The 23776-nt window shown below is 40.0% G+C and overlaps 1 protein-coding gene across 1 annotated transcript in view; it reads right to left on the bottom strand.

Moving 5' to 3' along the window:
• Nucleotides 1–16222: 16222 nt before the first annotated feature.
• Nucleotides 16223–23776, bottom strand: part of LOC128703580 (Collagen type IV alpha 1) — a gene marked incomplete at its 5' end in the record, with an annotated part of 30628 nt that continues 23074 nt past the window's right edge. Inside the window, 2 exon segments of the mRNA XM_070081048.1 lie at nucleotides 16223–17502; nucleotides 18563–18677. Of these exon segments, the coding sequence (XP_069937149.1) occupies nucleotides 17248–17502; nucleotides 18563–18677 (370 nt within the window).

The following is a 23776-nucleotide window of genomic DNA, read 5'->3' as shown; positions in this document are numbered from 1 at the left end:
CCATACACAAAGAAGAATCGCCAATAAAGGTAAGTGTTATTCAGTTAATGTTTAATTCATCATGTGCCACTGTATTGTTTATGTACTACATCTATATTTCATGTAAAAAAATTTTTTGTTTTAATACTTCTGGGTGTCAGGAACGGATTAATTGAATTTACATTATTTTTTATGGGGAAAATTGATTCGTAAATCGTCCATTTCGATAATAGTCCCACTTCCAGGAACGGACTATGGACGATTATTGAGGGACCACTGTATGTATGTATGTATGTATGTATGTATGTATGTATGTATATATGTATGTATGTATATATGTATGTATGTATATATGTATATTATCACACTGGCCGATTCCCACCAAGGCAGGGTGGCCCGAAAAAGAAAAACTTTCACCATCATTTACTCCATCACTGTCTTGCCAGAAGGGTGCTTTACACTACAGTTATATATATATATATGTATATATATATGTCGTGCCGAATATGTAAAACTGGTCAATTAGCAAGAACTCATTTAAAATTAAGTCCTTTCTAAAATTTTCTCTTATACCTTTAGAGATATATTTTTTTCATTAATGTTAATGTAAAAATTTATAATTTTGTTACAAAAGAATATTAGAAAACTTACCTAACCTTATTATAACAAGAACAATTTATTTTAGCCTAACCCAACTAAATATATTTTAGATTTGTTTACAATAATTTAATACTAAACAAACACAGTGAAATATATTTTTTTCCTTAGGTTCAGAATGCTTTTGGCGAAATTATTGCATACACAAATTTTCGCTTGTCGTATATGGCAAGATGAGCGTTGCTGTTTAAGCCAAGATCGCAAGTTCTGCCTATTCGGCACGACATATATATATATATATATATATATATATATGATATATATATATATATATATATATATATATATATATATATATATATTATTATTATTTTTATTATTTTTATTATCACACTGGCCGATTCCCACCAAGGCAGGGTGGCCCGAAAAAGAAAAACTTTCACCATCATTCGCTCCATCACTGTCTTGCCAGAAGGGTGCTTTACACTACAGTTTTTAAACTGCAACATTAACACCCCTCCTTCAGAGTGCAGGCACTGTACTTCCCATCTCCAGGACTCAAGTCCGGCCTGCCGGTTTCCCTGAATCCCTTCATAAATGTTACTTTGCTCACACTCCAACAGCACGTCAAGTATTAAAAACCATTTGTCTCCATTCACTCCTATCAAACACGCTCACGCATGCCTGCTGGAAGTCCAAGCCCCTCGCACACAAAACCTCCTTTACCCCCTCCCTCCAACCCTTCCTAGGCCGACCCCTACCCCGCCTTCCTTCCACTACAGACTGATACACTCTTGAAGTCATTCTGTTTCGCTCCATTCTCTCTACATGTCCGAACCACCTCAACAACCCTTCCTCAGCCCTCTGGACAACAGTTTTGGTAATCCCGCACCTCCTCCTAACTTCCAAACTACGAATTCTCTGCATTATATTCACACCACACATTGCCCTCAGACATGACATCTCCACTGCCTCCAGCCTTCTCCTCGCTGCAACATTCATCACCCACGCTTCACACCCATATAAGAGCGTTGGTAAAACTATACTCTCATACATTCCCCTCTTTGCCTCCAAGGACAAAGTTCTTTGTCTCCACAGACTCCTAAGTGCACCACTCACTCTTTTTCCCTCATCAATTCTATGATTCACCTCATCTTTCATAGACCCATCCGCTGACACGTCCACTCCCAAATATCTGAATACGTTCACCTCCTCCATACTCTCTCCCTCCAATCTGATATTCAATCTTTCATCACCTAATCTTTTTGTTATCCTCATAACCTTACTCTTTCCTGTATTCACCTTTAATTTTCTTCTTTTGCACACCCTACCAAATTCATCCACCAATCTCTGCAGCTTCTCTTCAGAATCTCCCAAGAGCACAGTGTCATCAGCAAAGAGCAGCTGTGACAACTCCCACTTTGTGTGTGATTCTTTATCTTTTAACTCCACGCCTCTTGCCAAGACCCTCGCATTTACTTCTCTTACAACCCCATCTATAAATATATTAAACAACCACGGTGACATCACACATCCTTGTCTAAGGCCTACTTTTACTGGGAAAAAATTTCCCTCTTTCCTACATACTCTAACTTGAGCCTCACTATCCTCGTAAAAACTCTTCACTGCTTTCAGTAACCTACCTCCTACACCATACACTTGCAACATCTGCCACATTGCCCCCCTATCCACCCTGTCATACGCCTTTTCCAAATCCATAAATGCCACAAAGACCTCTTTAGCCTTATCTAAATACTGTTCACTTATATGTTTCACTGTAAACACCTGGTCCACACACCCCCTACCTTTCCTAAAGCCTCCTTGTTCATCTGCTATCCTATTCTCCGTCTTACTCTTAATTCTTTCAATTATAACTCTACCATACACTTTACCAGGTACACTCAACAGACTTATCCCCCTATAATTTTTGCACTCTCTTTTATCCCCTTTGCCTTTATACAAAGGAACTATGCATGCTCTCTGCCAATCCCTAGGTACCTTACCCTCTTCCATACATTTATTAAATAATTGCACCAACCACTCCAAAACTATATCCCCACCTGCTTTTAACATTTCTATCTTTATCCCATCAATCCCGGCTGCCTTACCCCCTTTCATTTTACCTACTGCCTCACGAACTTCCCCCACACTCACAACTGGCTCTTCCTCACTCCTACAAGATGTTATTCCTCCTTGCCCTATACACGAAATCACAGCTTCCCTATCTTCATCAACATTTAACAATTCCTCAAAATATTCCCTCCATCTTCCCAATACCTCTAACTCTCCATTTAATAACTCTCCTCTCCTATTTTTAACTGACAAATCCATTTGTTCTCTAGGCTTTCTTAACTTGTTAATCTCACTCCAAAACTTTTTCTTATTTTCAACAAAATTTGTTGATAACATCTCACCCACTCTCTCATTTGCTCTCTTTTTACATTGCTTCACCACTCTCTTAACCTCTCTCTTTTTCTCCGTATACTCTTCCCTCCCTGCATCACTTCTACTTTGTAAAAACTTCTCATATGCTAACTTTTTCTCCCTTACTACTCTCTTTACATCATCATTCCACCAATCACTCCTCTTCCCTCCTGCACCCACTTTCCTGTAACCACAAACTTCTGCTGAACACTCTAACACTACATTTTTAAACCTACCCCATACCTCTTCGACCCCATTGCCTATGCTCTCATTAGCCCATCTATCCTCCAATAGCTGTTTATATCTTACCCTAACTGCCTCCTCTTTTAGTTTATAAACCTTCACCTCTCTCTTCCCTGATGCTTCTATTCTCCTTGTATCCCATCTACCTTTCACTCTCAGTGTAGCTACAACTAGAAAGTGATCTGATATATCTGTGGCCCCTCTATAAACGTGTACATCCTGAAGTCTACTCAACAGTCTTTTATCTACCAATACATAATCCAACAAACTACTGTCATTTCGCCCTACATCATATCGTGTATACTTATTTATCCTCTTTTTCTTAAAATATGTATTACCTATAACTAAACCCCTTTCTATACAAAGTTCAATCAAAGGGCTCCCATTATCATTTACACCTGGCACCCCAAACTTACCTACCACACCCTCTCTAAAAGTTTCTCCTACTTTAGCATTCAGGTCCCCTACCACAATTACTCTCTCACTTGGTTCAAAGGCTCCTATACATTCACTTAACATCTCCCAAAATCTCTCTCTCTCCTCTGCATTCCTCTCTTCTCCAGGTGCATACACGCTTATTATGACCCACTTCTTGCATCCAACCTTTACTTTAATCCACATAATTCTTGAATTTACACATTCATATTCTCTTTTCTCCTTCCATAACTGATCATTTAACATTACTGCTACCCCTTCCTTTGCTCTAACTCTCTCAGATACTCCAGATTTAATCCCATTTATTTCCCCCCACTGAAATTCTCCTACCCCCTTCAGCTTTGTTTCGCTTAGAGCCAGGACATCCAACTTCTTTTCATTCATAACATCAGCAATCATCTGTTTCTTGTCATCCGCACTACATCCACGCACATTTAAGCATCCCAATTTTATAAAGTTTTTCTTCTTCTCTTTTTTAGTAAATGTCTACAGGAGAAGGGGTTACTAGCCCATTGCTCCCGGCATTTTAGTCGCCTCATACGACACACATGGCTTACGGAGGAAAGATTCTTTTCCACTTCCCCATGGACAATAGAAGAAATAAAAAAGAACAAGAGCTATTTAGAAAAAGGAGAAAAACCTAGATGTATGTATATATATATATATGCATGTGCGTGTCTGTGAAGTGTGACCAAAGTGTAAGTATGTATATATATATATATATATATATATATATATATATATATATATATATATATATATATATACATAATATAAAGTGTAAGTATATATTTATATATATATATATATATATATATATATATATATATATATATATATATATATATATACATACAGTGGACCCCCGGTTAACGAACTTTTTTCATTCCAGTAGTATGTTCAGGTGCCAGTACTGACCGAATTTTTTCCCATAAGGAATATTGTGAAGTAGATTAGTCCATTTCAGACCCCCAAACATACACGTACAAACGCACGTACATAAATACACTTACATAATTGGTCGCATTTGGAGGTGATCGTTAAGCGGGGGTCCACTGTATATATATATATATATATATATATATATATATATATATATATATATATATATATATATATATATATATATATATATATATATATATATATATATATATATATATACACATGTATATGTATGTATGTATGTATTTATGTATGTATGTATGTTACCATTTTGTCCTAAGCACATGTCAATGTGTACTCATCTATTTGTGGTTGCAGGTGTGTGTGTGTGTGTACATACTCACCTATATGTGGTTTCAGGGGTTGAGTCATAGCTCCTGGCCCCGCCTCTTCACTGGTCAATACATAATCTCAATGTACTATTTGCAAAGACGTAAATAAATAAATAAATAAATAAATAAATAAATAAATAAATAAATAAATAAATAAATAAATCACTTTCTCCCTGCTCCATGAGCATTATCATACCTCTTCTTAAAGCTCTGTGTGGAACTTGCCTTCACTACTCCACTCTCCAGATTATTCCACTTCCTGACAACTCTAAGGCTAAAGAAATACTTCCTAACATCCCTATGACTCATCTGAGTTTTCAACTTCCAATTGTGGCCCCTTGTTCCTGTATTCCATCTCTGAAACATTCGAGCCCTGTCCACCTTGTCAATTCCTCTTAGTATTTTATACGTGGTTGCCGTGTTGCCCCTATCCCTCCTGTCCTCCAGTGTTGTGAGGCTGATTTCCCTTAACCTTTCTTTGTAGGACATTCCTCTTAGCTCTGGAACTAGTCTTGTTGCAGACCTTTGCATTTTCTCTAATTTCTTGATGTGCTTGACCAGGTGTGGGTTCCAAATTGGTGCTGCATATCTCCAATATGGGTCTGACGTACACGGTGTACAGAGTCTTGAACAATTCCTTACTGAGGTATCGGAACGCATTTTTAGGTTTGCCAAGCACCCATATGCTGCTGCAGTTATCTGGTTGATGTGCGCCTCAAATGTGCTCGGTATTATTCTTGCCCCAATATCCTTTTCCTTGAGTGAGGTTTGCAATCTTTGGTCACCTAGCCTATACTCTGTCTGCGGTCTTCTTTGCCCTTTCGCGATCGTCCTGACTTTGTATTTGGAGCCAGTTACTGGACTAGGCTTGCAGCCTATTCAGGTCTCTTTGTAGTCCTGCCTGATCCTCATCCGATTTAATTCTCCTCATTAACTTCACATCATCTGCAAACAGGGACACTTCTGAGTCTATCCCTTCCATCATGTCAATCACATATACCAAAAACAGCACTGGTCCTAGGACTGACTCCTGTGGAACCCCACTAGTTACAGCCACCCACTCTAACACCTCGCTGCGTACCATGACTGCATACTATACACATCAGTGACACTGGTCTGTAGTTTAATACTGTGTGTCTGTCTCCTTTCTTAAAAATTGAGACTGTCTTTCACACCTCAGTAGTTACCCTGTTTTGATAGATGGGTTAAAAATTGTTAGTGGCACACACACAGCCTCTGCTCTCTCTCTCAGGACCCACGAAGACATGTCCAGTCTCACCACCTTTGAGGTATCTAGTTCACTTAGCAGCCTCTTCACCTGCTCCTCGGTTGTGTGTGTATCCAGCACTTGTTGGTGTACCCCACCATTCCAGCTTACTGGAGTCCTTTCTGTCTCTGAAAATTTTTTTTTTATTTTTTTTTTTTATTATCACACTGGCCGATTCCCACCAAGGCAGGGTGGCCCGAAAAAGAAAAACTTTCACCATCATTCGCTCCATCACTGTCTTGCCAGAAGGGTGCTTTACACTACAGTTTTTAGACTGCAACATTAACACCCCTCCTTACTTCCTTAAATCTCATATTGAGCTCTTCACATACTTCTTCCTTTCTCAGCCTGACTGTCCTCAGCCCTTAACTGTTGTTTTCTCCCGATGTGGCTGTACAATAGCTTCAGGTCAGACCTGGCTTTTAATGTTATTTTTGCATTGCCACTGGGCCTCCCTCCTTATCTGTGCCTATTCGTTTCTGGCTCTTCAACTAATCTCCTTATTTTCGCGGGTTTTCTCTCTTCTATACTTTTTCCGTTCTCTGGTGCACTTAGTTTTTGCCTATCTACACCTTTGGGTGAACCAACTGCTCATTCTGGTCTTCCCATTATTTCTGTTGCCCTTGGGTTTGAACCTCTCCTCTGCCTCCTTGCAATTTGTTGTAACTATTCCATCATTTCATTTACTGATTTTCCCACCAGTTCTCGTTCCCACTGAACTTCATGCAGGAAATTATTCTTCATGCTTGTGTAATTCCCTCTTTTGTAGTTTGGCTTCCCCCATTCTACTCTTCCTGCTTCCCTTTCCACTTGTAACAACTACATATTCGAAGCTCAGGATCACGTGATCACTAGCTCCAAGGGGCCTTTCATATGTGATGTCCTTAATATCTGAGCTACTCAAGGTGAATATGAAGCCCAGTCTTGCTGGTTCATCCTCTCCTCTCTCTCTGGTAATGTCCCTAACGTGTTGATGCATGAGGTTTTCCAGTACCACCTCCATAATTTTAGCCCTCCATGTTTCTGGTCCCCCATGTCTCTCCAGGTTTTCCCAGTCAATATCCTTGTGATTGAAGTCACCCATAACTAGTAACTTTGCCCTGCCAACATGGGCCCTTCTGGCCACTTCAGCTTATGTATCAACCATTGCTCTGTTGCTCTCATATTCTTGTCTTGGCCTCCTGCCTCACTGCAATCATCTCCTTAAGACCCCCAGTCTTAAGTCTTCCTACCATGTAGTCCCTTGCTTCCCCTCTGTCCCCTCCTTCCAACTCTTCAAAACTCCACTGGTTTTTGATGAGCAGTGCAACTCCTCCACTTCCTCTATCTTTCCTCAGGATCTGAAATCCAGTTGGAAAGATGGCATCTGTTATCATTCCTGTGAGCCTGGTTTCCATGAGTGCTATGATGTCTGGTGATGCCTCTGTGAGTCTTTCGTGCCACTCCTCACACTTACTCGTTATTCCATCTGGGGGGTTTGTGGGGGCTGGGGGAGTGGGAGACCTGGCAGGGTGCTATGGAAGTCTACTGTGTAGGGTGGGGTGAGGTCTGTAAGTATGGAGTGTGGTTTATTTTGGGATAATATGTTTGGTTATGGGGTTCTGTGGGTGGTTATGCTTGCTGCTCCTCCTGACTCTAGTTGTCCCCTCCTGACTAACCTTGTCTCTCTTTTTGGCACCTTTTGTCTTTATATCCTCTCTCTGTTTCTGTTGTTCTGTTCTCATTCTGTTGCTATCTAGGTCCTCTGATATTTTGCTGTTTTCATTAGGCATGGTTTCTTCTGCAGGATCCTGTTCTGCACCGTTTCTCTCTTGAAAATCAATTTGGCTGACTGATTTCTTTCCCTCGAGTATCCCCCTACTCTGAAAATTGATCAACTCAGTCATGTACTCTTCTCCCATTTAATATTTTCAATCTTTTTTTTTTTTCTCTCCCTGTCATGTGTATGTGTGTTGTTTTCTATAATTTACCTCATTTTGATATTACTATTATTTTTTCCATCCTAGTAATTTTCTTAACAGAGAACCAGTTTCATTGACATTCATCCCTCGTCAAAAAAAGCAGGGTGATGAGACATTACTGAAATTTGATTTTGACCTCGTGATAAAATTATATTAACCCCTTGACTGTTGCAACCCCCAATCCTGAGGTGTCTCCTGGTGTCGCAAAATTTAAAAAAAAAAATTATTTTTTCTTATGAAATGATAGAGAATCTTTTCCCGATTGTAATGATACCAAAAAAAACGAAATTTGATGGAAAACTGACGGAATTACACTCTCGCTAAGTTAGCGAACTTGGCGATATTTACAAATCTGCAATTTCGCCCACTTTGAGCCCTATTTTCGGCTAAGCCCATTGTTCCAGTCGACCAAACTCATAGCTATTTCTTTAGAACTCCAGTTTTTCTATCGATTGAGTACAAGAAACTGCCCATTTACTGATTTCAACTACCCAATAACGTGGTCAGAAATTTGCAATTTGGCCAATTTCACGAAAATTAAAAAATATGACAATTTCAAAATAAGGTCCAGAATGAACAATGCAGACATTCCTGGCTCTAAAATAACATTTTCTTTGTTCATCAGTCACATCTCCAGGCCCCTCTGATATTATTCTTGCTTTCTGTTTTTAATTTTTATTCAAACAAAAAATAGAAGATTTACTGTTATGCAGATTACTGCAATACTGTAATTATTGTACAGATAATGTCAACCCATTGATGACTGCATATTAGAATGGCTAGTTGGACATTTACTGGACAACGACATCAATTGTTTACTTTTGAACATCGGCAAAAATCAAACCTTTTCCCTACTTTGAGCTCCATTTCCAGGTTCTTTTTATAGTAAAACTAATCAAAATCACCTCTATTTCTATAATATGTTTTCCATTCTATCAAATGAGACCAAGAAAACAAGAATACAACCATAAATACTATAAGAAAATAGACCACAAATTTGGCATTTTAATTAAAAAAAGTGGTTGGAGTTTTTTTTCTCATTATGCACTGTGTGCTCCGCGCATACATGTCTGAACCTCGATTATGTTGTGATCTGAGTACGTATATTGTTTTTGATATGGTGACATTTCGTATCAGATCATCATTGTTAGTGAAGATGAGGTCTAGTGTATTCTCCAGTCTAGTAGGCTCTATTATTTGCTGGTTTAAATTGAATTTTGTACAGAGATTGAAAAGCTCGTGTGTGTGCAAGTTTTCATCTGAGTCGCCTCCTGGTGTTATCTCTGCTACAACATTATTTGCTATATTCCTCCATTTTAGGTGCCTTAGGTTGAAATCCCCCAGGAGCAAGATGTTGGAGGCAAGAGCTGGAAGATTTTCCAGACAGTGGTCAGTTTTCAAAAGCTGTTCCTGGAATTGTTGGGACGTTGCATCTGGAGGCTTTTGTACAACCACAATGACCAGGTTTTGGTTCTCAATCTTTACTGCCAAAACTTCAACTACATCATTTGAGGCATTTAGTAGTTCTGAACATATAAGTGACTCAGTGATATACAGGCCAACCCCCCCCTCCCCCCTACTTTGCCTGTTCACTCTGTCACATCTGCATAGGTTGTAACCCGGGATCCATATTTCATTGTCCAAGTGATCCTTGATGTAGGTCTCTGAAAACTGCGAACATTGCACTTGACTCTGTAAGCAGTCCACGGATGAAAGGTATTTTGTTGTTCGTTGCTGACTGTAGACCCTGTATATTTGCAAAGATGAATGTCGTTGGATTGGTGGTATTGGTGGTATGAGGGGGAGATGGTTTCCTGGCACTAATATCTGCTTATGTTAAAATTGTGAAAATGATGTATCTTGCTTATATTAGATCATTGGTTGATTATGCTGCGCTACTTGCTCTTGTGTCTGACTGGAAGCTTGGAGCGCTGGAAAAACTGCAGAACGAAGCAATGAGGATCATTTTAGGATGCCCTCGTACTGCCAAAATTTTTAAATATGCAGAAAGAACTTGATATTCCAAGCATCAGAGATTGTGTTACTGAAATATCCTAATTGGGGTTAATATGCTCAGGCAAGCCCATTCAAGCCCCTGCACAGAAGCCCTCCAAACTTTCCTCAGCACCGGTGAACGCCCCTCCAGCTGGATAGAGAAAAACTTAAACCGACCTCCACATAAATCGGATACATGATCTATGTCAAGTAAGGCAACAGCGGTACTTCTCCGCTCCATGGGATATTACCCCATTCCAAACTACCATCCCTCCATTTACCCCCGAACATGATGCCTTAAGCTGTACTGATAACTTAGTCACACAGCACACACACGCAAATTATTTACATTGATGCTTCAGTTCACCAATCCACTGGTGCAGCTGGTAGTGCTGCTGTTGTCATACAGAGTGATGGCTCTCTTAAAGAAATTGGAGCACTCATCAATAACTGGGCCTCTACCCTTCAGACAGAACTGTTTGCCATACTCCTTGCACTCAAATGTGTCCATGTATCTAAGGTTGACACTTTAATTGTAACTGATTCTCTGTCATCCATAAATGCTCTCAACTCATTAAGTATCAATTGTGGCATGCTTGTGTCAGAAGCCAGACACAGGTATGGTAAGATTGTGGACAGTGGAGTCAGAGTGCACATGCTGTGGATTCCATCTCACAGTGGCCTTCAGATGCATGATAGAACTGATAAATTGGCTAAGCTGTATGCTTTCAAAGAGGGAGTAGATTACAATCTTGGGTTGTCAGTTAGCAGTTTGAGAACAATAATATGAAAAGAACTTCAACTGAATTTTATTGACTTAAGACTCGGGGAGATTGACACAAGTCAGTCCATCTATCATTATTCTATCATGCAGGAGGAGCCACATGTCTATGGTGCATCCAACATAATAAGCCGACTCCTGGATGTTACTACCGCCCAGCTCCGGCTGAATTACAAGTATCTTTGGCAGGTTAAATCACCACCTCCAGATGTAGACCAAACGAAATGTAAACTTTGCATAATGTTGCAAGGTGTGACTATTGTCACAGCTTGCGTCATTATGTAGTGGAGTGCGATAAAATTATTGAATTCAGAAACAACTCACTCAGAAATGTTCAAGATATGTCAAAGTATTTTATCCACAGTGGTATATTACAGATCATTCTAGAAAAATACCTCGACTTTGCTCCCTGTAAATACAGCATTACCATGTGTGCGTGTGTGTACTCACCTATTTGTACTCGCCTATTTGTGGTTGCAGGGGTCTAGTCTTAGCTCCTGGCCCCGCCTCTTCACTGGTTGCTACTGGGTCCAATCTCTCCCTGCTCCATGAGCTTTATCAAACCTCATCTTAAAACTACGTATGGTTCCCGCCTCCACTACGTCACTTTCTAGGCTATTCCACTGCCTGACAACTCTATGACTGAAGAAATATTTTCTAACATCCCTTTGACTCATCTGACTCTTCATCTTCCAATTGTGACCTCTTGTTTCTGTGTCCCCTCCCTGAAACATCCTGTCTTTGTCCACCTTGTCTATTCCACGCAGTATTTTATATGTCGTTATCATGTCTCCCCTGACCTTCCTGTCCTCCAATGTCGTCAGGCCGATTTCCCTTAACCTTTCTTCATAGGACATTCCCCTTAGCTCTGGAACTAACCTTGTCGCAAACCTTTGCACTTTCTCTAATTTCTTGACGTGCTTGATCAAGTGCGGGTTCCAAACAGGTGCTGCATACTCCAGTATGGGCCTGACGTACACAGTGTACAGTGTCTTGAACGATTCCTTACTAAGGTATCGGAACGCTGTTCTCAGGTTTGCCAGGCGCCCATATGATGCTGCAGTTATCTGGTTGATGTGTGCTTCCGGAGACATGCTCGGTGTTGTACTTGCCCCAAGATCTTTCTCCTTGAGCGAGGTTTGCGGTCTTTGGCCACCTAGCCTCTTCTCCGTCTGCGGTCTTCTGTGCCCTTCCCCGGTCTTCATGACTTTGCATTTGGTGGGGTTAAATTCGAGAAGCCAGTTGCTGGACCAGGTGTCCAGTCTGTCCAGGTCTCTTTGAAGTCCTGCCTGATCCTCATCTGATTTAATTCTCCTCATTAACTTCACATCATCTGCGAACAGGGACACTTCTGAGTCTAACCCTTCCATCATGTCATTCACATATACCAAAAATAGCACTGGTCCTAGGACCGACCCCTGTGGGACCCCGCTCGTCACAGGTGACCAGTGTGATACCTCATCCCGTACCATGACTCGTTGTTGCCTCCCTGTCAGGTATTCTCTGATCCGTTGCAGTGCCCTTCCTGTTATATGCGCCTGATCCTCTAGCTTCTGTACTAATCTCTTGTGAGGAACCGTGTCAAAGGCCTTCTTGAAGTTCAAGAAGATGCAATCAACCCACCCCTCTCTCTCGTGTCTTACTTCTGCTACTTTATCATAAAACTCCAGAAAGTTTGCGACACAGCATTTGCCTTCCATAAATCCGTGCTGGTTGATGTTTATACTCTTGTTCCGTTCCAGGTGCTCCACCACTCTCCTCCTGATAATCTTCTCCATAACTTTGCATACTATACACGTCAGTGACGCAGGTCTAGAGTTTAGTGCCTCTTTTCTGTCTCCTTTTTTAAAAATGGGAACTACATTTGTCGTCTTCCATACCTCAGGTAGTTGCCCAGTTTCCAGGGAGGTGTTGAAGATTGTGGTTAATGGCACACACAACATATCTGCTCCCTCTCTAAGGACCCACGGGGAGATGTCCGGTCCCATTGCCTTTGAAGTATCGATGTCCCTTAGCAGCTTCTTCACCTCCTCCTCATTTGTATGTATGTCATCCAGCACTTGTTGGTATATTCTTTGCTGGTGTCCCCCTCTGTTCTGTCCCCCCAGAGGCCTTCCTGTCTCCACTGTAAATACTTCCTTAAATCTCATGTTGAGCTCCTCACATACCTGTTGATCGTTTCTTGTGAGTTCCCCACCTTCTTTCCTCAGCCTGATCACCTGGTCTTCGACTGTTGTCTTCCTCCTAATATGGCTATACAGCAGTTTCAGGTCAGACTCGACTTTTGATGCTATGTCGTTTTCGTACTGTCGCTGGGCCTCCCTCCTTATCTGTGCATACTCGTTTCTGGCTCATCTACTAATCTTCTTATTTTCCTGGGTCCTTTGCCTCCTGTACCTTTTCCATTCTCTGGTGCACTTAGTTTTTGCCTCCCTACACCTTCGGGTAAACCAAGGACTCGCTTTGGTCTTCCTATTATTTCTATTGCCCTTGGGAACAAACCTTTCCTCTGCCTCCTTGCACTTTGTTGTTACATATTCCATCATCTTGTTTACTGATTTTCCTACCAGTTCTCTGTCCCATTGAACCTCCTGCAGGAAGTTCCTCATACCTGTGTAGTCCCCCCTTTTATAGTTTGGCTTTTCCCATTCAATTCCTGTTACCCTCTCCACTTGTAACTCTACTATATAATCAAAACTTAGAACTACGTGATCGCTAGCTCCAATGGGCCTCTCGTAAGTGATGTACTCAATGCCTGAACTGCTCAGGATGAACACAAGATCCAGTCTTGCTGGCTCATCCTCCCCTCTCTCTCTCTGGTAGTGTCCCTGACATGTTGTTGCATGAGGTTTTCAAGTACCACATCCATCATCTTGGCTCTCCATGTTTCGGGTGGCTGTCTGATCATCATCACTAGGTTTTCCTTATCAGCTTATTTTAATGTGCTTCAGGATAATTTTTGCATTTTATAGAAGATAGGTATTGTTTCTCAGTCTAGTAATTAGCATAACTTTACCTTTGATAAGTTTTGAAAGTTTTTCTACTCCCAGAGCCCAGCCTTAGGCCAGGCTGGTCTGGTGCTTGCCTGGGCGACCACACTGTTGCTACTGGTGGCCCGTTGACCCACATACCCATCACAGCCTGGTTGATCTGGCACCTGGCAAAGATATTTGTCCAGTTTCCTCTTGAAGACTTATACACTTGTTCCAGCATTGTTTCTGATATCTTCTCGTAAGATGTTGAAAAATCTGGGGCCACAGATGGTGATACAGTGTTCCCCAATTGTGCCCACTGCACTCCTTCTTTTCACTGGGTTTATTTTGCACTTTCTCCCATGTCTCTTCCTCCAGTATGTTGTTATGGCAGTGTGCAGATTTAGGACAAGGCCCTCGAGTATTTTCAAGGTACAGTGGTCCCTCAATAATCGTCCGGCCTGAAAGTCGTCCATTTCGGAAATAGTACTGTTTTTTCGTCAAAATATTGGCTTGCAAGTGGTCTGGTAACTCGCTAATAGTCCTTCGTCCCAGACACGTACTCACGCTCTGAGCCGCCTCGGCCTTTCCTTCCCAGCCAGTGTGCCATTGTTTACCAGTGAGCGACGGTCCCCTCACGTGCTCCAGCGAAATATTTCATAATATTCCATTTATTTCAGTGCTTGCAAGTTATTTAAGTGCTAAATAAGCTACCATGGCTCCAAAGAAAGCTCCTAGTGCCAAGCCTTTGGTAAAGAAGGTGAGAAATACGATTGAATTTAAGAAAAACATCATTGAACAATATGATAGTGGCGTACGTGTGGGCGAACTGGCCAGGATGTATAACAAATCCCGTACAACCATATCTTCCATCATAGCCAAGAAAAAGGAAATCAAGGACGCTGTTGTTGCAAAGGGGGTAAATATGCTGACAAAAATGAGATCACCAGTACTCGAAGATGTTGAGAAGTTATTATTGGTGTGGATAAATGAGAAACAATTAGCAGGAGATAGTCTTATGACTAGGCAGTTGCATGACGATTTGGTAAAGAAATTGCCTGCAACTAGTGATGATGTGAGTGAATTTAAGGCCAGCGAAGGCTGGTTTGAGAGATTTAAGAAGCGTACTGGCATACACAGTGTGGTAAGGTATGGTGAGGCTGCCAGTTCGGACCACAAGGCGTCTGAAAAATATGTGCATGAATTCAAGGAGTACATAAACAGTGAAGGACTGAAACCTGAACAAGTGTTCAATTGTGATGAAACAGGCCTCTTTTGGAAGAAAATGCCAAAGAGGACATAAATTACTCAGGAAGAAAAGGCACTGCCAGGACACAAGCCTATGAAAGACAGGCTGACGCTAATGTTCTGTGCTAATGCTAGTGGGGATTTCAAAGTGAAGCCGTTACTAGTGTACCATTCTGAAAATCCCAGAGTGTTCAAGAAAAACAATGTTATGAAGAGTAAATTGTGTGTGTTTTGGAAATCTAATAGGCATGGGTCACGAGGGAAATTTTTGTAGAGTGGTTCAATGAAGTGTTTGGCCCTAGTGTGAAGAGTTACCTCCTGGAAAAGAAATTGGATCTCAAGTGCCTCCTAGTAATGGATAATGCACCTGCTCATCCTCCAAACTTGGATGACCTAGGAGTGTGGGTTCATCACAGTAAAGTTCTTGCCCCCGAATACCACTCCTCTCCTCCAGCCCATGGACCAGCAAGTCATTTCAAACTTTAAAAAACTGTACACCAAAGCAATGTTTCAAAGGTGCTTTAATGTGACCTCAGACACTTTTTGCGAGACAGGACTCCAGTGACTCTCAAGGTGGTCCTAGTGGCATTAAGAAACAGAGAAGAGAAGTAACCCCAGAAAAGCAATTGGTACCCGAGGTGTTGATGGAAGGAGATTCCCCTTCCAAACAGTAATTCATCCAATCAGTCTCCTCCAGTCTTCCATACACAAAGAAGAATTGCCAATAAAGGTAAGTGTTATTCTGTTAATGTTTAATTCATCATGTGCCACTGTATTGTTTATGTACTACATCTATATTTCATGTAAAAAAAATTTTTGTTTTAATACTTCTGGGAGTGAGGAACGAATTAATTGAATTTACATTATTTCTTATAGGGAAAATTGATTCGTAAATCGTCCATTTCGATAATAGTCCCACTTCCAGGAACGGATTATGGACGATTATTGAGGGACCACTGTATATATGATCATATATCTCTTTTCTATCTCTCCTGCAGTGAATACATATTTAAGACTAAGGTGTACCTAGTAATTTAAATACAAAAGTTTAGATCTTTATTGTCAGTAACATTCAGAGGCTTGACAAAAATTCCAAAGTTGAAGCAGTAGTAGAAGTCAAGTTTTATTTAAAAAGTGTATAAGAAATGGCAGTGATACAGTATAAAGATTTAGAAGTAACAGAAATCTTTACATAATATTCTCTTAATACTTATTATTCTTTGATTTAATTATGAAATTTTCCAACAGAAAATCTCATATTTAAAACAGAGTAAGCAATGGAAAAGTATTGCTTATCGATGTAGGAATTGGAATACGACCTAAACTTATTGCAAAAACCTCTTAGGAAGTTTTTGATATGGCAGTGTCAACCTGATAAATGCTAAATTATAAAATTAAAGTAAATAATATTTAGGATATGCCTATACTAAAGCTATAAACATGTAGCACCACAAAATTTATAACAGTAAAATATTTATTAATTTTTTAAAGTACAGTCAACATTTAGGAAACTATCAAATATCTTGGAGCTCTGCAATGTGCACACAGAATTTTGCAGTTAACATAATCATTTAAATAGAACAAGTTCTCCAAATAACTTGCAAAATCTCACATTCAGAATGAAAGCACCTTGTGGACATAAGGAAGACATTAATGAACATGATTTGAGCAGAAACAATGTGATCTGAGATTCTAAACTTTAGTTAGTAATATAATGCAGTTATAAAACTAACTAAAGGCTTAATTTATAGGTAGTCATTTTATCCAATTCCAATTTGCTTTTACATATGGCGTCTCAGTGATTACATGGTAACGATGAGCTTCATAAAATGCAAACGGTAAGAAGCCACATAGACTAGACATTGACATAAAAACTATTTACACTGGCATTATAATATAAAATTAAATCAATAAGCAGAAAAGCTTATTAAAATATTGGCATCTGATTTCAAATTTTGGAAGTGGCCTTTATTACAATATTTCTGATTGAAAATGGTTTCTTGATTCAGCTGTAATAATTAAAACTAGTAATAGAATAAGCCTTAACGTCTCCACCCATTCCCCTAAATTAGTTCTTGATGCAAACTTGACATCTTGAAACCCGAGTAAGTAGACTACCAGCTTTAAGAGTTTCTGATACGGGCCGTGAAAATTGCTGTCTTTCCTCAATTGTGGCAAGCCAGAAACTAAATTTGTTGGCGAAGTAGTGGCATGTTCCTCGTGCTCCATTGCACTCAATGAATGGCGTAGCTCTGAAGTCCTCCAGACATGAGCCTGGGCTGCTGAGAGACTGGCCACCACCCTCTGCACCAGCAGCTGTGTGCTGTGGATGAGGTTTTCATTAATTGAAATAATATTAATTTGTATATATGTTGGTAGAATTACCGACAGTATGTAAAGTAAAAGGACACAAGTGCAACTAATGTGACATTTTATTGTTGCAACGTTTCGCTCTCCAGGAGCTTTGTCAAGCCATTACAAGCAATACGTGGACACAGAGGGTATATATAGGCTTAGAGTGAGGTGCAATGCTAGTGGTAGTAGTAGTAGTGATGCAATATGGTAGAACAATTAACTTGCACATGAGTAAAAGGATATAAAATCTATTACTTGGGTAGCATAAAAATAATAGGTTAGACAAATATTTCTATTGGAGGCTGAATTAGAGAAGGCATTACAATGCACCTCACTCTAAGCCTATATATACCTTCTGTGTCCTTGTATTGTTTGTAATGGCTTGACAAAGCTCCTGGAGAGTGAAACGTTGCTGCAATAAAATGTCACATTAATTGCACTTGTGTCCTTTTACTTTAAGTATTAATTTGGCCATTATTTAATAAGCTAAATACTATTACTAATCATTTCTAATATGCTAACTACCAAAGACATATATACATTACCCAGTACAGCACTGTTAATTGTGATGTACAGAGTATATTATTGTACTTTTCAATCTTGCTTAAAATTACACCAAATACTGATTAAAAACTAGAGTGAAAGTTATCAAATGGAGAAAATTATAGCATGTTAAAGGGTTAACTATAATATAAATTACCATATATCTATATTATCATGAAAATGTCTAGAACTGGGAGAATGAATTTAAATTAATTTGGTCTTTCAAGGGGAAGGATGGTGAATGGCTCTTGATCCAAGGATCTGGAAGTATCCTCCCCTTTGGATCAAACATGATTACCTCCCATGTCCAGGTGCTGCATGATCCTTACAGGCTTAGTGCTTCCCTATGAGTATAATAATAATAATCAATCTCATATATATTATGCCTGTCCTACATTATGTGCTTGTGTGGTGAAATTCACTTATAGTGTACTGCTAAAAATTAAAAATGGGAAACATGAGTGAGAAAACAAGATTAATCATACCATAACAAATGAGTAGCCAATCCACATGCTAGACCATCCATTAGGACACTCAGGAATATTCAAAGACTGGCTATGGACAGCGATCACATTTGCTGGGGCCTCACACACCACACATCTGTTGAAAAATAAAAAGTTCATGTTACCTTAATAATAAGTAAGCTTATTCAGGTATAGGTACACATAAATACAGTTACATAAATTATCATACATAGCAGCATATGCGTAGATTACCTAGGATAACCCAAAAAAGTCAAAGTGATTTATTTCCACTTGGGTCCTTGGTGTTTAAAATGTCTGCAAGCATAATCACTTTCTCTGTTTAACAATGAAGTGCTTTAAAAAAATTGTATTACAAACAAGATAAATTAGAGCATGCTTTTGTTCTGCAAAAGAAAAATTAACAAAAACTGGTGATGTCTTTCAGTACACAAATAATCAGCACATGGAAGATTGAAATTTATGACATTTTGATCTGGATTACACCATTATCTAATCATGGTATTGTGTCTTTTTTATTTTTTGAGGTCTTCCAGGTTAGTCCATAAACCTGGAGGTATACATCTGTATGCTTTTTTTTCAAGTCATTGTTTTGAAATTGGTCATAAGTGTTTTCACTTATCACTGCCCACATTTTAACATTATTTTTACAATACAGCTAATCAAGAAACTCTAAAGGCAGGTGAGTGATAAGGTATTCCATGAAGCGTATAAGAGGAAAGTCATTACACGTATCTCCAACAAGAAAATGAATGTTATGCAGCATTTTCAGGCTCATGAAAATGAGCAGTGATATTTCAAAGGTTTTAATCAAGTAGTATCCACACTTTGTGCTAACTACAGTGGAACCTTGGTTTTCGTTTGCCCTGGTTTTTGTCAAATTTGGTGTTCGACAACTTCCTTCGTCAAAATGTTGTCCCAGTTTTCATTCGTCACCTTGGTTTTCGTGCAGGTACACATTAAAATTACTAAGAGTGTCCTAGTCTTAACGCCATAGTAATAATAATACGTAATAATAATCACTCTTGGGCACATTAAATGTCTTATTTTCCATTAATATAGACATTTTCATTAATCCATCTATGATATTTTCTTCAAAATTATATAAGAAACATGTTACATATTATATAAACATGCAGTGTTTATATGCTATGGAGGGGTAGTAGTTGGGTGGAGGGAAAACATTACATTTTCTTTGGTCCAGCACCAGAGAAAACATATATGAATCTGCGTTGCCCCAGTCACCCCCCTTAACACACAACTCTTTTGTTTACACTTCTCAGCATGAATTATTCATTACTTCTCCCTTTGTTTATGATGGCATCTAAAGGTAGTTGTTACAAATGATTAAACTCAGTGAACATGGTATGTTGATGGTAATACAGTGGTCCCTCGATAATCGTCGGGCTCGATAGTCGTCTTTTTTGAAAATCGTCGCGTTATTTTCGTCCAAACATTGGCTCGCAAATGGTCGGTTGACTCGCTAATCGTTGTTTGTCCTGGACGCGTACTCACGGCTCTGAGCCACCTCAGCCTCCCTTCCCAGCCAGTGTGCCATTGTTTACCAGTGAGCGACGGTCCCCTCACTTGTTCATACAAAATACTTCATAATATTCCATTCATTTTAGTGCTTTCAAGTGATAAATAAGCTACCATGGCTCCAAAGAAAGCTCCTAGTCCCAAGCCTTTGGTAAAGAAGGTGAGAAATATGATTGAATTTAAGAAAAACATCATTGAACAATATGAAAGTGGCATACATGTGGCCGAACTGGCCAAGATGTATAACAAATCCCGTACAACCATATCTTCCATCATGGACAAGAAAAAGGAAATCAAGGAAGCTGTTGTTGCAAAGGGGGTAAATATGCTGACAAAAATGAGATCACCAGTACTCAAAGATGTTGAGAAGTTATTATTGGTGTGGATAAACGAGAAACAATTAGCAGGCGATTATTTGTGAAAAGACTAGGCAGTTGCATGAAGATCTGGTAAAGAAATTGCCTGCAACGAATACTGATATTTGTGAATTTAAAGCCAGCAAAGGTTGGTTTGAGAGATTTAAGAACCGTAGTGGCATACACAGTGTGATAAGGCATGGTGAGGCTGCCAGTTCGAACAAAATTGCAGCTACAAAATTCGTAAGTGAATTCAAGGAGTACATAGAGGTTGAAGGACTGAAACCTGAACAAATGTTCAATTCTGATGAAACAGGCCTCTTTTGGAAGAAAATGCCAAAGAGGACCTACATCTCTCAGGAGGAAAAGGGACTGCTAGGACACAAGCCTATGAAAGACAGGCTGACGCTCATGTTCTGTGCTACTGCTAGTGGGGATTTCAAAGTGAAGCCGTTACTAGTGTACCATTCTGAAAATCCCAGTGTGTTCAGGAAAAACAATGTTATGAAGGGTAAATTGTGTGTGTTTTGGAGATCTAATAATAAGGCTTGGGTTACGAGGGAAATTTTTGTCGAGTGGTTCAATGAAGTGTTTGGCCCTAGTGTGAAGAATTACCTCCTGGAAAAGAAATTGGATCTCAAGTGCCTCCTAGTAATGGATAATGCACCTGCTCATCCTCCAAACTTGGATGACCTAATTCTGCAGGAGTTTGGGTTCATCACAGTAAAGTTCTTGCCCCCGAATACCACTCCTCTCCTCCAGCCCATGGCCCAGAAGGTCATTTCAAACTTTAAAAAACTCTACACCAAAGCAATGTTTCAAAGGTGCTTTAATGTGACTTCAGACACTCGCTTGACCCTAAGAGATTTTTGGAAAGAACACTTCAGTATCCCCCATTGCATAAGCCTTATAGTACGTAAGGCTTGGGAGGGAGTGACTACCAGGACTTTGAACTCTGCTTGGAGAAAATTGTGGCCAGATTGTGTCCACAAGAGGGATCTTGAAGGGTTTGTGGCTGACCCTGATGAGCCTGTCAGTTGTGAACTCTATTGTGGCATTGGGGAGTTATATGGGGTTGGATGTGAGTTTGGAGGATGTGGAAGAGTTGGTGGAGGACCACAACAAAGAGCTAACCACTGAGGAGCTGCAAGAGCTTCAGCAGGAACAGCAACAGATCACAGCTCAGAATCTTGCTGCAGAGGAGGAGGAAGGGAGATGGAAGAAGGTGCCTTCTTCAAAAATTAAGGAGATTTTTGAAATGTGGCGTAGGATGGAAAGATTTATGGAGAAACATCACCCTGAGAAGGATGTTGCAAGCCATATCAGCAACTTGTACAATGACAGAGTCTTGGCCCATTTTAGGGAAGTTTTAAAGAGACGCCAGAAACAAAGCTCTCTGGACACTATTTTGCGAGACAGGACTCCAGTGACTCAAGCTGGTCCTAGTGGCATTAAGAAACAGAGAAGAGAAGTAACCCCAGAAAAGGACTTGGTACCTGAGGTGTTGACGGAAGGGGATTCCCCTTCCAAACAGTAACTACTCCAATCTCTCTCCTCCTCCAGTCTTCCATACACTAAGAAGAATTGCCAATAAAGGTAAGTGTTATGCTGTTAATGTTTCATTCATCATGTCCCATTGTTTTGTTTATGTATTACATCTATATTTCATGTAAAAAAAATTTTTGTTTTAATACTTCTGGGTGTCAGGAATGGATTGACCACTGTAATGTGGCTCTTGGCCACATTAAATATCGTGTAGCTATGTAGGTAGGTGTAGGTATGTAGCCCAGGTGGACTACATACCTACATCTACTGGCTACCTACACCTGACTTCCTACAAATAAGTACTACTCACCTCTCGCCCTACATTAAGTCTACAAATATTTTAAGTAATGAACGTACTGTGTATGTAATTTACTTTTTATTGTGTTTTTAATGCCTAGTTCTATTAATAACTTAAATATAAGCTAGTGTAAACTTGACAACCCTACTCCTGTTGTGGAATCTATTGTGGCTTTGGGGAAGTCCATGGGGTTGGATGTGAGTGGCCAGGATGTGGAAGAGTTGGTAGATGCCTATGGGAAGAGCTAACCACTGAAGAGCTGCAACACTATAGTTATTCTCTATAAAATGTATTTTTTGTTAATAGTTTTGGGTGTCTGGAACGGATTAATTAGATATACATTATTTCTTATGGGAAATATTGCTTTGGTTTTCGTCAGACTCTCTGGAACGAATTAAAAACGAAAACCGAGGTTCCGCTGTACAGTGGACCCTCAACCAGCGATGGCATCGATTAACGATAAATCTGACTAGCGATACATTTTAACGCAAAAATTTTGTCTCGACTAGCACTTAAAAACTCGACCAGCGCTATTCGTTCCGTACGAGACGCGTCCACTTTGGCCTGAGCACGCCTCACTTGTCCCGTGGGTGCCAGTGTTTACAAGCCAGCCACCGCGGTCGCTTCCAAACATACAACTGGAACATTTCATATTATCACAGCCTTTGTAGTGATTGCACCTGCAAAATAAGTCACCATGGGCCCCAAGAAAGCTTCTAGTGCCAACCCTACACCAAAAAGGGTGAGAATTACTATGGAGATGAAGAGATCATTGCTAAGTATGAAAGTGGAGTGCGTGTCTCTGAGCTGGTCAGGTTGTATAATAAACCCCAACCAACCATCGCTACTATTGTGGGCAAGAAAACGGCAATCAAGGAAGCTGTTCTTTCCAAAGGTGCAACTATGTTTTCAAAACTGAGATCGCAAGCGGTAGAAGATGTTGAGAGACTCTTATTGGTGTGGATAAATGAGAAACAGATAGCAGGAGATAGCATCTCTCAAGCGATCATATGTGAAAAAGCTAGGAAGTTGCATGACGATTTAATTAAAAAAATGCCAGCAACTAGTGATGTGAGTGAATTTAAGGCCAGCAAAGGTTGGTTTGAGAGATTTAAGAAGCGTAGTGGCATTCATAGTGTGATAAGGCATGGTGAGGCTGCCAGTTCGGACCACAAAGTGGCTGAAAAATATGTGCAGGAATTCAAGGAGTACATAGACAGTGAAGGACTGAAACCTGAGCAAGTGTTTAATTGTGACGAAACAGGCCTGTTTTGGAAGAAAATGCCAAGCAGGACGTACATTACTCAGGAGGAAAAGGCACTCCCAGGACATAAGCCTATGAAAGACAGGCTTACTCTGTTGACGTGTGCCAATGCTAGTGGTAATTGCAAAGTTAAGCCTTTATTGGTGTATCACTCTGAAACTCCCAGAGTGTTCAGGAAAAACAATGTCGTCAAGGCTAATTTACGTGTGCTGTGG

The sequence above is a fragment of the Cherax quadricarinatus genome, unplaced genomic scaffold (assembly GCF_038502225.1).
Source record: "Cherax quadricarinatus isolate ZL_2023a unplaced genomic scaffold, ASM3850222v1 Contig1557, whole genome shotgun sequence".
NCBI lineage: Eukaryota > Metazoa > Arthropoda > Malacostraca > Decapoda > Parastacidae > Cherax > Cherax quadricarinatus.
This window is presented reverse-complemented; position numbering and strand designations above follow the sequence as displayed.